The 15845-nt window shown below is 37.7% G+C and overlaps 1 protein-coding gene across 7 annotated transcripts in view; it reads right to left on the reverse strand.

Moving 5' to 3' along the window:
• The window catches only part of arnt (aryl hydrocarbon receptor nuclear translocator), a 153552-nt gene that overhangs the window by 119579 nt on the left and 18128 nt on the right, over nt 1-15845 (reverse strand). For 2 of the 7 annotated variants that reach the window (XR_007925709.1, XR_007925708.1), the window contains exons 13-18: nt 15680-15831; nt 12538-12660; nt 12206-12290; nt 11063-11102; nt 9600-9696; nt 9294-9483 (exon numbers count right to left, since the gene is read on the reverse strand). Coding sequence is in view for 4 of the 7 variants with exons in the window: in XM_051866726.1 (XP_051722686.1) it covers nt 7469-7555; nt 8670-8815; nt 8896-9076; nt 9294-9483; nt 9600-9696; nt 11063-11102; nt 12206-12290; nt 12538-12660; nt 15680-15831 (1101 nt within the window). In the remaining 3 variants the exon portion in view is untranslated. Of the gene's footprint in view, nt 1-5106; nt 7556-8669; nt 8816-8895; nt 9077-9293; nt 9484-9599; nt 9697-11062; nt 11103-12205; nt 12291-12537; nt 12661-15679; nt 15832-15845 lie in introns of those variants that run through there. The other 5 variants (XM_051866727.1, XM_051866728.1, XM_051866726.1 and 2 more) reach the window with 5 other exon arrangements.

Consider the following 15845-nt stretch of genomic DNA (forward strand, 5'->3'; position numbering starts at 1 on the left):
TCCAGAGATGCTCAATTGGGTTTAAGTCAGGGCTCTGGCTGGGCCATTCAAGAACAGTCACGGAGTTGTTGTGAAGCCACTCCTTCGTTATTTTAGCTGTGTGCTTAGGGTCATTGTCTTGTTGGAAGGTAAACCTTCGGCCCAGTCTGAGGTCCTGAGCACTCTGGAGAAGGTTTTCGTCCAGGATATCCCTGTACTTGGCCGCATTTATCTTTCCCTCGATTGCAACCAGTCGTCCTGTCCCTGCAGCTGAAAAACACCCCCACAGCATGATGCTGCCACCACCATGCTTCACTGTTGGGACTGTATTGGACAGGTGATGAGCAGTGCCTGGTTTTCTCCACACATATCGCTTAGAATTAAGGCCAAAAAGTTCTATCTTGGTCTCATCAGACCAGAGAATCTTATTTCTCACCATCTTGGAGTCCTTCAGGTGTTTTTTCATGTGTCTTGCACTGAGGAGAGGCTTCCGTCGGGCCACTCTGCCATAAAGCCCAGACTGGTGGAGGGCTGCAGTGATGGTTGACTTTCTACAACTTTCTCCCATCTCCCGACTGCATCTCTGGAGCTCAGCCACAGTGATCTTTGGGTTCTTCTTTACCTCTCTCATCAAGGCCCTTCTCCCCCGATAGCTCAGTTTGGCCGGACGGCCAGCTCTAGGAAGGGTTCTGATCATCCCAAACGTCTTCCATTTAAGGATTATGGAGGCCACTGTGCTCTTAGGAACCTTAAGTGCAGCAGAATTTTTTTTGTAACCTTGGCCAGATCTGTGCCTTGCCACAATTCTGTCTCTGAGCTCTTCAGGCAGTTCCTTTGACCTCATGATTCTCATTTGCTCTGACATGCACTGTGAGCTGTAAGGTCTTATATAGACAGGTGTGTAGCTTTCCTAGTCAAGTCCAATCAGTATAATCAAACACAGCTGGACTCAAATGAAGGTGTAGAACCATCTCAAGGATGATCAGAAGAAATGGACAGTACCTGAGTTAAATATATGAGTGTCACAGCAAAGGGTCTGAATACTTAGGACCATGTGATATTTCAGTTTTTCTTTTTTAATAAATCTGCAAAAATGTCAACAATTCTGTGTTTTTCTGTCAATATGGGGTGCTGTGTGTACATTAATGAGGAAAAAAAATGAACTTAAATGATTTTAGCAAATGGCTGCAATATAACAAAGAGTGAAAAATGTAAGGGGGTCTGAATACTTTCCGTACCCACTGTATATAAGAAGTTTATAATGGCTATTATTGTTCAATAAATACCTGATTTTGAGAAAATGTATGTTTGCGATTTCTCGATTTTTCAGCGCTTTCATTGCAGGTTACACTGTTGTGCCAGTAGGTGGCAGCTAGGAACTGTCTTAATGAGATAGTAAACCCAAAAATGAAAATTATGTCATTATTATTACTCACCCTCATGCCGTTCTACAATATTAAGACCCAATACTAATTTGTGATTTGAATAACGTTATTAGTAAATGTTTAAATTAACATTAACAAAGATTAATAAATGAAGTGCAGTTTCATTATTAGGCCTTGTTCGTGTTAACTAATGTTTACTAATGAAACTATTGTGTTACCAAAATAATATAAAATAATAATGATATTAAAATATAATGTATTTAAAATAAAATAATAGTCTATAATGGTTAGCTTACCGTTACGAGAGTGATGGGGGATGTTGAGCTCCTCTCGCGCTCTCACGAGTTCACGTCTTCGGTGCCAACCTTATCTAGGGAAACAATCTGCCATTTTTTTAAAAATACAACTCTATATGCTTTATAAACACAAATGATCGCCTTGCGAGTGTTTCCGTGTTCCGTATTCTTCAAAAAGCTTACTCTGTATGTCCTACGCCTTCCCTATTCTACTTACGGAACGAACCGTTCCGTTTTTTTCTGTAAGTAGAATAGGGAAGGCGTAGGATATACAGCGTAAGCTTTTTGAAGAATACGGAACACGGAAACACTCGCAAGGCGATCATTTGTGTTTATAAAGCATATAGAGTTGTATTTTTAAAAAAATGGCAGATTGTTTCCCTAGATAAGACCCTTATTCCTCATCTGGTATAGTTTAAAGCTGCACTGAAACTGTAATTTTGACCTTCAACCATCTGGAGTCCACTGAAGTCCACTATAAGCAGAAAAATCCTGGAATGTTTTCATCAAAAACCTTAGTTTCTTTTCTAACGAAGAAAGAAAGACATGAACATCTTGGATGACATGGGGGTGAGTAAATTATCAGGACATTGTCATTCAAAAAGTGAACTAATTCTTTAACTTGCTGGCAATGGAGGCCTCACTGAGCCATCGGATTTCAGCAAAAATATTTTAATTTGTGTTCCAAAGATCAGTGAAGGTCTTACAGGTGTAGACTGACACGAGGGTGAGTAATTAATGATATTATTTTCATTTTTGGGTAAACTAACTCTTTAAGTGCTGATCCAAACAGTTATAATGCCGAATTCTGTAACCCACTAAATTATGTGACCCTAGTAGGTTATAAGGGTAGGTTATGGAAATTAACCATGATTTTACCATGATTAAAAGCAAAAAAATATAGTCATTGTAGTAATTCCATGGTTACCACAAATGAACCATGGTTTTGCTACAAAAACAGTTTTAACTATGGTATTTGTGTGATTATACAAATGGTAATCAATACGCCAAAAAAAAACAAAAAAAAAAACAAAAAAAAAACACATGGTTTTACTATAAATATATAAAACCATGGTTAATTATCAAAAGGGCAGGATTAGGGTTGGGTTTAGTAAAAGGTCAGATTAGGTCAATGCAATGCCTATAGTCATATGATTTGGTGGGTCACAGAATTCGACACAACACCAGAAAGAAATAAGGTTATAAACAATTGTCTGCATGCACCTAATTCTGAAGCGAACAAATAATATGCTAGTAGACAGCAATCCATATGAGAAGTCTGGTGTTGAAGGTGGATCTGGAACCAATTTCTGTCCAGGTTGTCACAGCATCTCTTGTCTTCACAAACTGCCCTGAAATGCAATTCAAACATTAACAATGATTGTTATTAATATAACGTGAGGCTCTTACATTCACAATGCTCAGTACTTTTTTCATTATCATCTGTGTCTCATTTTGAATTATGCTGGACCTCGCTGTAGATTGCTGACTGTATACCAAGTGTCCTCGATGCAGAGTTAAACAGGATGGCCATAGAGGACTCAAAAAATATTTGATGAATTTTTTGAATACTTGATAAACTTTTGATCAAACTTTAACATGGAAGAATCTAGGAACATAAACAATTTGTCACAGGGGCAACAAAATGTAGTATTCAATGTCAGGTTTATTAAAATATAAAAAAAATAGAATAGAGGTGAAATGCAGAAAAGAGAAAGAATAATATACAGAACATAAATTTTCACATATATATATGTGTGTGTGTGTGTGTGTAAAAAAAAGTCTTAAGATGCCAGAATTTACATTTGTAGCTTTACTTATTTAGTATTCCTCATACAATGTAACTTAATTATGTTTGGACGTAATAAATATAAATTATACATACATCTGACGCTCCTGAAATCACAGTGCAATTTTAATCAATATTTATTTAAAATGAAATATAAAATAACGTTATATAAATATTTGAAATAACTTTAGTTTCACCCCATTTTCACGCTCCATATAAGTGACGTCACCGATTAACAGTACACCGCATACTTTTAAGTTATATTTCTAATCATCCATTGACAAATTGCCAGCAAATCATTTACAAAACTATCAAAACCTCTAATCTACACATAATATGTGATTAAAAGCCCAAACTTTCATAAATAAGAGCTCAAGTCAATTGTTAGCCTACATCTTATAGTTAGCCTAACGGTTGAGATGCTCTTTTTCCAAAGACAACAAACCTTTTCTATAAAGAAAATATTCAACAGAAGCTTGTCAATTACATGTATGAAAGTGTCAGGAACAGTTGTACGTATTATTTGTGTAATTTTAGGGCCTAAACTTACCTGAAAGCAGTGAAAATAACAGTGACAGACCGTGCTCCTGCTTGTCACTTGTCAGTTGGTTGAGTTGCCGCCCCGTTTCCATGGTGACTCCAATCCGCTCGCTCACGCGACTCGAATGTTAAACGCGCACGCCGATTAAAACATGTCAAAAGTTAAGCAGCTAGTGTTTACATATGCATGTTAAAGTAACACATTACACATTACTGCCGCTGCGTTCGTTCCGTAAGTTGAATAAGGAAGGCGTAGGACATTCAGCGTAAGCTTTTTCAAGAATACGGAATCGCGTTTTGGCGGAAGCACTTGTGATGCGATCATTTGTGCCTATAAAGCATATACATTTTGATTTTTTTTAGAAATCGTTTCTCTAGATAAGACCCTTATTCCTCGTCTGGTATCGTTTAAAGCCCTTTGAAGCTCCACTGAAACTGTAATTTTGACCTTCAACCGTTTGGAGACCATTGAAGTCCACTATATAGAGAATAATCCTGGAATGTTTTCATCAAAAACCTTAATTTCTTTTCGACTGAAGAAAGAAGGACATGGACATCTTGGATGACATGGGGGTGAGTAAATTATCAGGAAATTTTAATTTGAAAGTGGACTAATCCTTTAAAATAACTTTTCTACGTGAATTTATTTTAAAATGTAATTTATTCCTGTGATCAAAGCTGAATTTTCAGCATCATTACTCCAGTCTTCAGTGTCACATGATCCTTCAGAAATCATTCTAATATGCTGATTTGCTGCTCAAGAAATATTTCTTATTATCAATGTTGAAAACAGTTGTGCTGCTTCATATTTTTGTAGAAACTGTGATACATTTTTTTTTTTCAGGATTCTTTGATGAATTTCTCTTTTGTTCAGTTTAATGTGTCCTTGCTGATTTAAAGTATTAAATCTTACTGACCCCAAACTTTTGAACAGTAGTGTGCATAATTTGAAGTGTTGATTTAAAACTACCTTTGCTTTTCTCGCATTTAAAAAACATCTCTTTCAAGTTTAAGAATGGCAATTTAAAAAAGTTATGCATTGTACTCTGGATATACTGTATTAGTATAGACTCGTCAAAGAGTGTCCAATGAGTTTAAATGAAGGCACCAACAAAGATTTTTTTGACAATAGCATTTTAATACAAAAACTCAAACAGTTCTCTTTTAATATTTCATATACATACATATATATATATAAATTTTATTTTTCTATATGTTGTACACAAACTGCAGCTCAAAACTTTGTGAAAATCTGGATGAAAAAAAGAACGATTTCTAACGCATGACCCTTTCATATCTGAGGAAAAAGTGACATGAGTTTTCTGATTTTGATGCACAAAAGTACAGAACAGTACTGAAAAAAAGACACCCACATTCAAAAGCAAACATCAAACATTTAATTAAAAAGATCTAAAGAAAATTAACAATTCAATAATCAAAACTGCCAATAGAAGTTCTGGAATATTCTCTGTACAAAACCAATTCAGAACAGCGACTTCAAAATGAACACAAGAAGAAATGGAGCCCAACAGCAAAACATGGACAGCCCGGATAAGCATTATAGGTTTCTTCTTTTCTATATTAAATCAAGACATTATGATAACAATAGGATAGCAATAAAAATGGCTTAGAAGGACACAGACCCTGCTCATTATTGCTTGATTTGAATCTTTTTCAATGCATTGACAAAAACACGCCTGAGTGAAACCTCGTCACATCGTCGGCACAGGCCAAACACGAGCTTGAACACGCGGGAGAGATGCGTCTGTCCATTTAAACTTTACAGATAAAGCTGCAGAACTGATAAAAGAACAACATCTGTGAGGAGTTTTACTGCATCAGCGTCTGTTATACTGCACCAACACTCACAGCTGAGCGGACAATCACTTCTAAATGCTGCATTTGAATTGAGGTAGCAAACAGGATGTAGAATTTAGAGAAGTAACATTTAATATGCAAAGTAGTTTTTGAACATATTTCATTTTGCACTATGAATTACCCATAAACATCATACACAAAGCATTTCCAGAAACATTAGATGATAATAATCAATGTTTATAGAGTTTTGTATTTAAAGGGATATTTATGGAAGCTTGTTTCCACCATGAAATAAAAAAAATAAAGGTAATTGCGACTTTTTATCTCGCAATTCGGACTTTTTATCTCGCAATTCGGACTTTATATCTCACAATTCTGAGGAAAAAAAAAGTCAGAATTGACAGTTAAAGTCAGAATTGCTTGATAAAAACTCAATAGCAAGAAAAAGAATTGCGAGACAAACTCACAATTACGTGTTAAATTGTCCAACTGTGAGGGAAAAAGAAGTTTTTTCTTAAAATTGTGAGTTTATAACACAATTCTGACTATAACATGCAATTCTGACTTTATAACTCGCAATTGCAGTTTAAATCTCGCAATTCTGAGAAAAAAAGTCAGTGATAAAAAGTTGCAATTACCATTTTTATTTTTTTATTTAGTGGCGGAAAAAAAGATTCCATAGATAGTTCACCCAAAAATGAAAATTCAGTCATCATTTACTCACCCTCAAGTTGTTCTAAACCTGCATGTATTTCTTTCTTCTGTTGAAAACAAAAGTAGATATTTTGAAGAATGTCGGTAACCAAACAGTTACTGGACCCCATCGACATCCATAGTATGGAGAAAAAAAAACAAAAAACAAAACAAAAACAACAACATACTATGAAGTCAATGAGTAAATGATGACAATTTAAATTTTTAGGTGAACTTTCCCTTTAATGTGCAAAATTCCAATTCAGTTAATTTCCATAATTTTCAGTAAATTGATTTAATCGTCCTGTCTTTCCAATTCAACATCCTGTTAGGCCAATTAAATTCAAATTCCAAGTCATCAACTGAAAGGGAGCCTATTCTTCAAAGAAGCTCTTAAAATGGGAAAAAGGAAAACATGCCACTGCTTCTGCTTTATAAACAACAACGAACCTGACCAACACATCTGATCTGGACGTATTTCTGAGCAACTTTCTGACACATTGTATCATGGGGATCAAAATGTCACATGGCATTAAAAAAGAGGCAGTGCAATCAGTACACAATCACAGTCAGAGACAGACAGACGAGACTGCCTTTGTGCGCGCGCATGTGTGTGTGTGTGTTTATAGGGCAAACTTACCCTCCTCATTGCCAACTCAAAATTCAAAGCATGTGCGTGTACGGCAGAGACACAGTGTGGGACCGCTTGTGCAAGAAGTGTGCAATTGTGCGTGATTTCAAAGTGAACACATTTCAACAATGTCCGTCTGTCTGTCTGTGTGCTACGTCGTTTCTGTCTCTTTCCTGTATCCTCACATTATGGCTTATAACTTCCATTCTCACAATGCATCCTTCTCTCTTTCTCTAGATCCCCCTGTGTCTCCGTTCTGTCCGACCCTGCCGTCGATTTGGTTAAAAGAGTAAGAAATGGCAACAGTGAGTGAAGGAACTGACAGAGAAAAGCGGTATCACTCGGGGAAAGGAGGAAACATGGGCATCTCTCCGAATTCATCATTCCCGAAGCTGCCGGTCTGATCCAACATGGAGAGAACATCCTGAAGAAGAGAAAGAGAGGGATGTTAAAGGAATAAACCATGCAGAATAAGTCCAGTCATCATTTATTCACTCGCATGTTGTTCCAAACCTGTAGGATTTTATTTCGTCAGTGAAACACAAAAGAGGACGTTTAGCAGAATGTTCATGCTGCTCTTTTACATTCAACGAAAGTGAATGGGGATTGGTGCCACTGAGGCCCTGTTTCCACCTGGAATTAAGATGTGGTTTGGTCGATCGGATCACAAGTAGATGAGGGAGACACATTCCTGTTTACACCTGGTGTTTTAATCCGTCTCTTTTGTCCACTTTCAACCACTTCTGTCCTGATTTCTTTGAGGGGAGGGTTTATGGTTTAAGGGTGGGTAAATATATGGGTTTTTCAGATCTTTCGATGTAATGGACAAAATAATCTTGTGCAATTTACATATGAACGTACGGAACCCCGCACCTGACAAGCAGGGAAAAATAGTAGGCTTTAGCACGATTTAGCACATCGAAGAAACAAAATAGTAAATCATGCGCACGGTTTAACAAATCGAGGGAACGAAATATTAAATAGTGCTCATGAATTACTTTTTTTCCTGCATGTCATGTGCTCCGTATGAACGTGACCGGAGACAATGGAAAAACATTGAAAAACATCTTCACACCAAACTTGGGTCTTCAGTCGACAAAGTTTAAATCCTGTCTGGCTAGCGTGCTTCCCATAATGTTAACACATTAGGTCAGTGGGCGGCGAGTAGGTGGTCTTTAGTGGCTGTTCGAACACATTTGACCACATGAGCGTTTATAGTATGAAAGCAATCCGGTCAAATGTGTTTTCGACTACCTCTGGAAGTGGTCGAAAGTGGGCAAGCTCAAAACGTTTTATGCCCCATTTACACCTGTATTTAGTGTCATCCACTTGTGATCCGATCGACCAAAACGCATCTTAATACCAGGTGGAAACAGGGCCTGAGCTTCAAAAATGACAAAAACAGCACAAATGTGACTTGTGTGATGGAGCTAAGCTTTTAGAGACCTGCACAAATAAAGGCACATTCACTATAACTATAACGATGAAGACTGATATAACGATGAGAGTTTTTATTTGAGGCTGTTCCTCACACTCACCGGAAACATCTCTGGCTGGTTGTTTTGAGACTGCGGGTGTGTGTCTGCAGTGCCTTGTGTGTGTGGCTGATTTTGCCACTGCTGCCACCCTGCAACTCCCTCTGCTGGCCTGGAGCTGAACTGTGCTCCCATCTGACTAACGTCGCCTACATGAAAGAGCAAGAGCAAAACTGAGACCTGGAACAACGACAACTTTATTTTTCTAAATGTGCTGCAAAATATTTACCGTATCCATTAGTTGAGGGGTTGGTGTGACTGTTTATTTGTTGGTAACTTGTGTTTGCCATTGAAACAGAAGCACCACCCATCTGGCCAAAGGAAGAGGAAGTGGAGGATGTAGGGGCGGAGCTGAAACCACCCAGGTTAAACTGAGATGACTGACCTTTTCCAACTTGACCTGCCACCTGCTGGACAAAGAGAGTATTTACAACAAAAAAATGGGCATTAACCCTGTCCTTACAGTGAAGGAATCAATTATATACATTACCGGTATAAAGTTCGTAATAATTAACATTTTTTATTGTTTTGAAAGTCTCTTATGCTCATGAAGGCTGCATTTATTTGATCAAAAATACAGTAAACAGATAAAAAAACAAGCTCTCCCTATAGGCTTTAAATGTCTACCTGTGTGTTGAAGGGAGTTCGTGCAGCAGACCAGACTCCAGGAGGCGCTGTGGGTCCCGCCGGGGCCTGGATGGGGCTGTTGTTGTTGCTGGCGGTGACTCCAGAGGGCGTGTTCTGACGGGACATCTGCGCCAGCATCTGACCTGCTGAATGAGCCACCGGCACCATCTGCTGGGGCATTGCAGCTGACCTGAGAACAGAGAAGAGTGCAGTCAGAGGAGCCCAAGTAAGAAGATGCCAACAGCAGGAAAGCAAATTTCTATTTCTATGACAAACAACAGGATAATGATGAGGTGTGTGTGGTACCTGAAGGGCTCACTGGGACGTGCAGTACTGGGGAAAGACGCTGCTGGTGGGTAAACCTGCTGTCCACTGGAGGCACTGGAGGACACGGCCTTAGAGTCTGAGAGAGACAGATAGAGATGTGTCAAATACCTGACTCTGAATTAGGGCTGGGTGATTAATCAAGAAATAATTTAAAAAAAAATACATTTTGGTCTTGTTCTGCATGACTCTGGCTACATTCACACTGCAAGCAAGATTTATTGCTCAGATCTGAATTGTTTTTTTGTTTGTTTTTTTCAGCTGTTCACATTATTTTCTAAATGTGGTCGATATCAGTTTTGAGTTTGAACAGGTCACAATCCTGATCTGACCCGCATATGCAAAAGAACAATAACAAAGTCGGTACGCAGCATGGAATTATACGGTAGCAAACATGTAGGTTAATGAAGTCAGCATGTTCATTTATAAGGTTATGTTTGTGCGCAGGTGACGAAGAGAACGGGGACGAGGATCAGGAGAAAGAGAGCAAAGTTCTTCTCGTACAGCTTTCCCTCAAGTTTTGCTTGTACAGAGCTGTCACCGTAATACTATGAGTATAACAGCTCACCGTCTCTCAACTGACTACCTATGCTGCCGTGTTCCATATTTACAGAGTGACCAAAGAACAACCGGTATATAAAATATTTGGAGTGACTCCCATCAGCGCAGAATTGTGACCAATGCTGATGTAGAGCGATGTAAAAGTCGCATCAGACTGAGGGAACTTTGCAAAACATCAGACCTTCACAAGCATTTCACTGTTTCATATGAGAAAAGCCAAAGTCATTAAATACACACTAAAACTCGTAAGGTCTTCCCAACAAACTACCAAAAATAAAAGTTGTTTAACTTGAAGTTATGACAGAAATATAGCAGTATTTTGTAGTAAAACGAACATCTCAAAGTAATATGATAATACAATATTGTATATTGTATACATTTATTTATCATACATTATACATTTATTTATTATACATTTCTTTATTTAATTTAATTATTATTATTTTAAGGAATTTCATACAACCAAGATATTTTTTCATCAATGCTTTAATTTATACAGTGCACAAGTTCTGTTGTGTAGCACCCTCAATAAAAATAAAAATGCAATGTTTTGTTGTATATTAATGGTTATATTTTAATTTCATGACATTTCAAAAGATTGATTAAATTGTTTCATGAATTTAATTTTTATGAATTTATTTTATTAAACACCATTTTGGATGCTAAATCTGTTTTAAAACACAAAATACAGAATCCAGAATAAATAATAAATGGAAAACACAAAATTTGGGAAAAAAATTAAAAAAGTAGCTCATTCTGTGCAGGTTTACTTGTAAACAAACAAGTTAAGTTTATATTCGTTCTGAATGTGTGTCTGTCTTCAGTAGTGTGAGTGTGTGTGTGTGTGTGTGAGTGTGTGTGTGTGTGTATATGGGGAGTCTTACTGTGATCAGCATTGACTACACCTACAGCCTGCACTGGAACCTGAGAGAAACACAGATGGAGACAGTCATTATGTTGTGTTTAACTCACTTCACTATGTGAACAGGTTAGCAAATCTAATAGAGCTCATTTACATAAAATCTTAAAGGTACAGTAAGAAAAACAGCCTGTTTCATTTTAGCGTTAGAGAGAAAGTGGAAATCAAGAGAGGATGATGATTATGAAAAACTAATTTAACTTTTTGGTGAAGAAACCCCGACTAACATTTCAAGTGGACTTCACAGGAAAAAACGAGTTCTGTTATTGAAGTGAGACAACAGAAACACCTTACATCATAAATGAATGTTTTGTAATTAGTTAACCCTCTTACGCCGTGTCTACACCTGAAGCGACCCCTACACGCTGTCTACACTGAATGCGATAAACCGACCGCTGCAAAGCACTTGGACTACATCAGAAATAGAACGGGGAATTCGTTTACTGTCGGGAGCGACACATCCAGTGTTGACAATATCACCGCTGTTATCACCGCAATATCACCATCTGGCGTTAAAAACTAAGCTCAGAATCGATTTGAGAGAGGATTGCGATACATCGGAAAATATCAGAATCACTCCAGATTCTTTGTATCGTGAATCGATGTATTGTCCCAGCCCTACTTTATATTAAGTGTCTTTAACTACTATGTACTAACATTATATTTAAAAATTACCTGCATGTAAATACAGCTGTAGTTACTGTCTGTAATTAAATCTATAATTACACTGTTAACCCTTTCCTTAACCCTTAACGCAACCATTAAACCTACCCATTACCACCAAACCTGGCCCTAACCTTACCCGTATCCCACCTCAATAGCAGCAAAAGTGTTTTGCAATACAACATCAACACAATAAGTATATTGTACCTAACGATTATTTTTAATGTAAGTAGGTAAAGACTCCTAATAAAAAAGTGTGACCAACAACAAAATCCATTTACACTGTTCCTTGTCAAAACTGACTACGAACAACCAAGGTGTGGCCATTTTTTGAAAAGTCGATTCATTCAATGCTGGTGTTTTTTGAAACAACACACATTCTGACACCATGAAGTAGAGTTTGAGTAATGTAGAAGTAAAAGTGTGTGATTTCAGGTGTGTTTACCTGAGGAAGAGCAACCTGATTGGTTTCATAGGCTGCATCTCTACCTATCCCTCCGTCTAACTCCGCCTGCTGCTGCTGCAACTGCCTGCAGAAGAGAAAACAACACTGCCGTCAGTGCAGTCCTACCGTCATGACCATCAAACCCACCACCGCCAACCATCACACCCATCACCGCCAACCTACAGCATTCTCAGGTTACCATGGACACCACAGCTACCTACGGAAAGAGAGCATGCTGGTTAATCTACCACCGACAGCAGACGGAAGGAAAAGAGAGTCACCCGAGAGAGGAGGAAGAGAGACACGGAGAAAGAGAGTCCCACTGCTCTCACCTGGCTGTGACTTGACCTGGGCTGGGTGTAGAGGGGCAGTTAGGACTGCTCTGCCCCAGCGAAGAGGGCAGTGAAACCCCCGGGGAGGAAAGGGGGGACAGGGAATCCTGATTCGGACCTCTACTGTCACGCAAAACCAGAGGGATTGGTGGAGAGAGAACGTCAGATTGAACAGAGTGAGCTGAATTAACACGCTCACTCTCAGAAACATATGGGTCAATCTAAGCAACAGGCTCATGGTTCACCCCAAAAATAAGAAAGTAACACATATGAAACTATGTTTTTCATAAAAAATATGCATATTTTTGGGAGCGTTCAGATTTTCCTTTTTTTTTTTTTTTTCAGGACAATTAAGCAAATTTTCCTAAAATTATCATTATAATTGTGTCCAGATGTTTAATTTTAATAAACATAATTTAATGTTATTTTTTTGTTTGTAATTCACAATGGAGATTCTTATTATTGTAATGCAATGACTTTTCATTTAAAACAACATAAATAAAACTAAATAAGATTAAATACTACAATGAGACATACATTACCATTTTAAAGTTTGGGATGAGTTTTTTCTTCTTTTAAATGAATACTTTTATTCATCAAGGATGCATTAAATTAATCAAAAGTGACAGTAAAGACATTTATAATGTTACAAAAGGTTTCTATTTTAAATAAATGCTGTTCTTTTGAACTTTCTGTTCATCAAAAAAAAAAAAAAATCATGGTTTCCACAAAAATGTGAAGCACCACAACAGTGATAATAATAAGAAATTATTCTTGAGCATCAAATCAGCATATTAGAATGATTTCTGAAGGACCATGTGACACTGAAGACTGGAGTAATGATGCTGAAAATTCAGCTTTGATCACAGGAATAAATTACATTTTAAAATATATTCAAATAGAAAACGGTTATTTTATATTGTAATAATATTTTACAATATTACTGTTTTTACTGTATTTTTGATTATACAAATGCAGCCTTGGTGAGCAGAAGAGACTTCTTTAAAAAACATTTAAAATCTTACTGACTCCAAACATTTGCATGGTAGTGTACATAACTGAAATAATACAAATATATTTTCTGCATTGCATTAAGGAGAATTGAAGAGGAGGTAGATATGCTTAATTATCACAAAATGTCACATTTCACTATGTCATAATACATAAAACAAGCATAATTTTCTTTATTTATATATTCTTTGTCTTTATCTATATAACTTATGTCTTTTTTATTATGTTGGGGTGAAATAAGACTCAGACATAAACACAAGCCTTCAAACAAACTGATGCATTTACATTGATTACCTCAACAGGAATTAACCTTTGATCATAAAAATACTTTTATACATTGCATGAAGTCATACTACATTACACAACACTGAATAACATGAAGCTAAAACAATCCGAGAGTGTTAAGGCCATGATACACCAAACCGAGTCGACGTCAAAGAACTAACGGTGACAAAAGCCGACTGTGTTGTTGCATCCCGTCGGCTGCGTCTGGGACAAAAAGCTGCGCTTGAACACACTGCAAAGACTAGCCTGACTGTCAACTAGCATGTGCGTTCTGCGCCTGCGTGTAAGGAAATAACTGTCTATATCAGCAGGTATCAATAGTCTTTATTCGTCATTCAAAAAGGGAAACCGAAACTAGGACTGCAGATATTACCATTTTGAATATCCATCATGCTGATCACTTTCTTCATTCCATTCTTTCTGTGCCATCTTTCATTGCTTTCACTTTTAAACTCGTGCACTGATTCGTTCGCTAAACTGAACAGCCAATCAGAGTTATCTCTCTCACCAATGCAGATTGAACACACTGAATCAGGCGAATTGCCGCCACAGATGTGAGCCGACTACAGCCGGAGTGTGGAACACAGCGCAAAAACTAGCCCAAAAGATTTGTCGTTGGCTTGGCGTGCCACGGCCCTTAAACAGTGGCCCCAAAAACTCTTTCAACACTTAAGTCACAATGTATTAGGGGTGCAACGGTTCAGATTACTCACGGTTCGGTTTGTATCACGGTTTTAGGCTCACGGTTTCGGTATGGTTCGGTATGTGCTATGTTCAGGTAAAAAATTACTACTGTCAAATACAAATAAAGAAAATATGAACAAATAATCAAATGGCACAAATAAATACAGTAAAGCAAAGATACAAATAAATAAAGCTTTTCAGTTTTTTCATGTATCCAGTTTTCAGGTACAGAATTTGAATAAATAAAATGCAAAACAACATTGCATGTAATCTTCACTGTATAAATTAAATAAAGATCAATCATTATTAATTATTAAGTTACTATTCAGTCATGAGCAATGAGTGATTTCCTTGTCTTTTGTTGTTTGATTAACATTAAAAGCACATTCAGACAGCAGGAATGCAAGGGCTGCTGTCTCTAATACACGGATCAGTACAGTGATACTGAACACAAGCGTTCTTTCTCGAGTGTATAAGTTCACTTAAGACATAACCGACTACATGCTTGCTAGGATACTCGCCAAGACTGGCATGTTGAAATAATTTTGTGTTCAAGCACAAGACTTGAAAGAGACCTCAATATTTGCGCGCTGTACATGCGCTTCCGCATGCGCGTTTTGGATGAGTGCACAAATCTTCTCACTGCGCGCACGTAAGTTCTCTTTCGCGACCTGCACTCGAATGTTTAAATTGGCAAGGCTTAAATGAGTTTAGTTTAAACGCAGATAGCAACGTGGTGTTCAGGTCTCACCTGCGCTCGCGCGCTATCAACACCCGGCTGATAACGGCGAAATGACTGGTCATATAGAGCATACGGCACTTTAGGGGAAGCCAGAATGCGTATCCATCGACAGAAACATACATTAGCCTTACTATGTCTGTCTGTTTTATTTATTTTCTACTAACCATATTATAGATGCGTATACGTCGTCAGATATGAGATGAACCGCGGTGCAAGTGCGTGCCGAACCGAGTGTGCACACCGGTACGGTTTCATTTTTTTATCGAGAACCGTTTCACCCCTACAATGTATACAGCATTATCATATAATGTGAGTGACAACAGCAAATAACTTTTGCAATGAAGTCACACAAGTGTAATTCAAGTGTGTGTGTGTGTGTATCTCTGCTCTTGTGTTTACGTGATGCATTTTAATACTAACTTGACATTGGAGTTGGTGCAGATGATGTACTCGATCTCTTCAGAGAAAGGATTCTGGAAGGTGAACGAGCTTGTTCTCATCCAGATCCACTCACGCGATTTAGACTGGAAGCGGAACATCACCGAAAGCACCTGACCTCGCAGTTTCACCACCTACATCAAGGGTC

Source organism: Ctenopharyngodon idella, chromosome 16 (genome assembly GCF_019924925.1).
Source record: "Ctenopharyngodon idella isolate HZGC_01 chromosome 16, HZGC01, whole genome shotgun sequence".
NCBI lineage: Eukaryota > Metazoa > Chordata > Actinopteri > Cypriniformes > Xenocyprididae > Ctenopharyngodon > Ctenopharyngodon idella.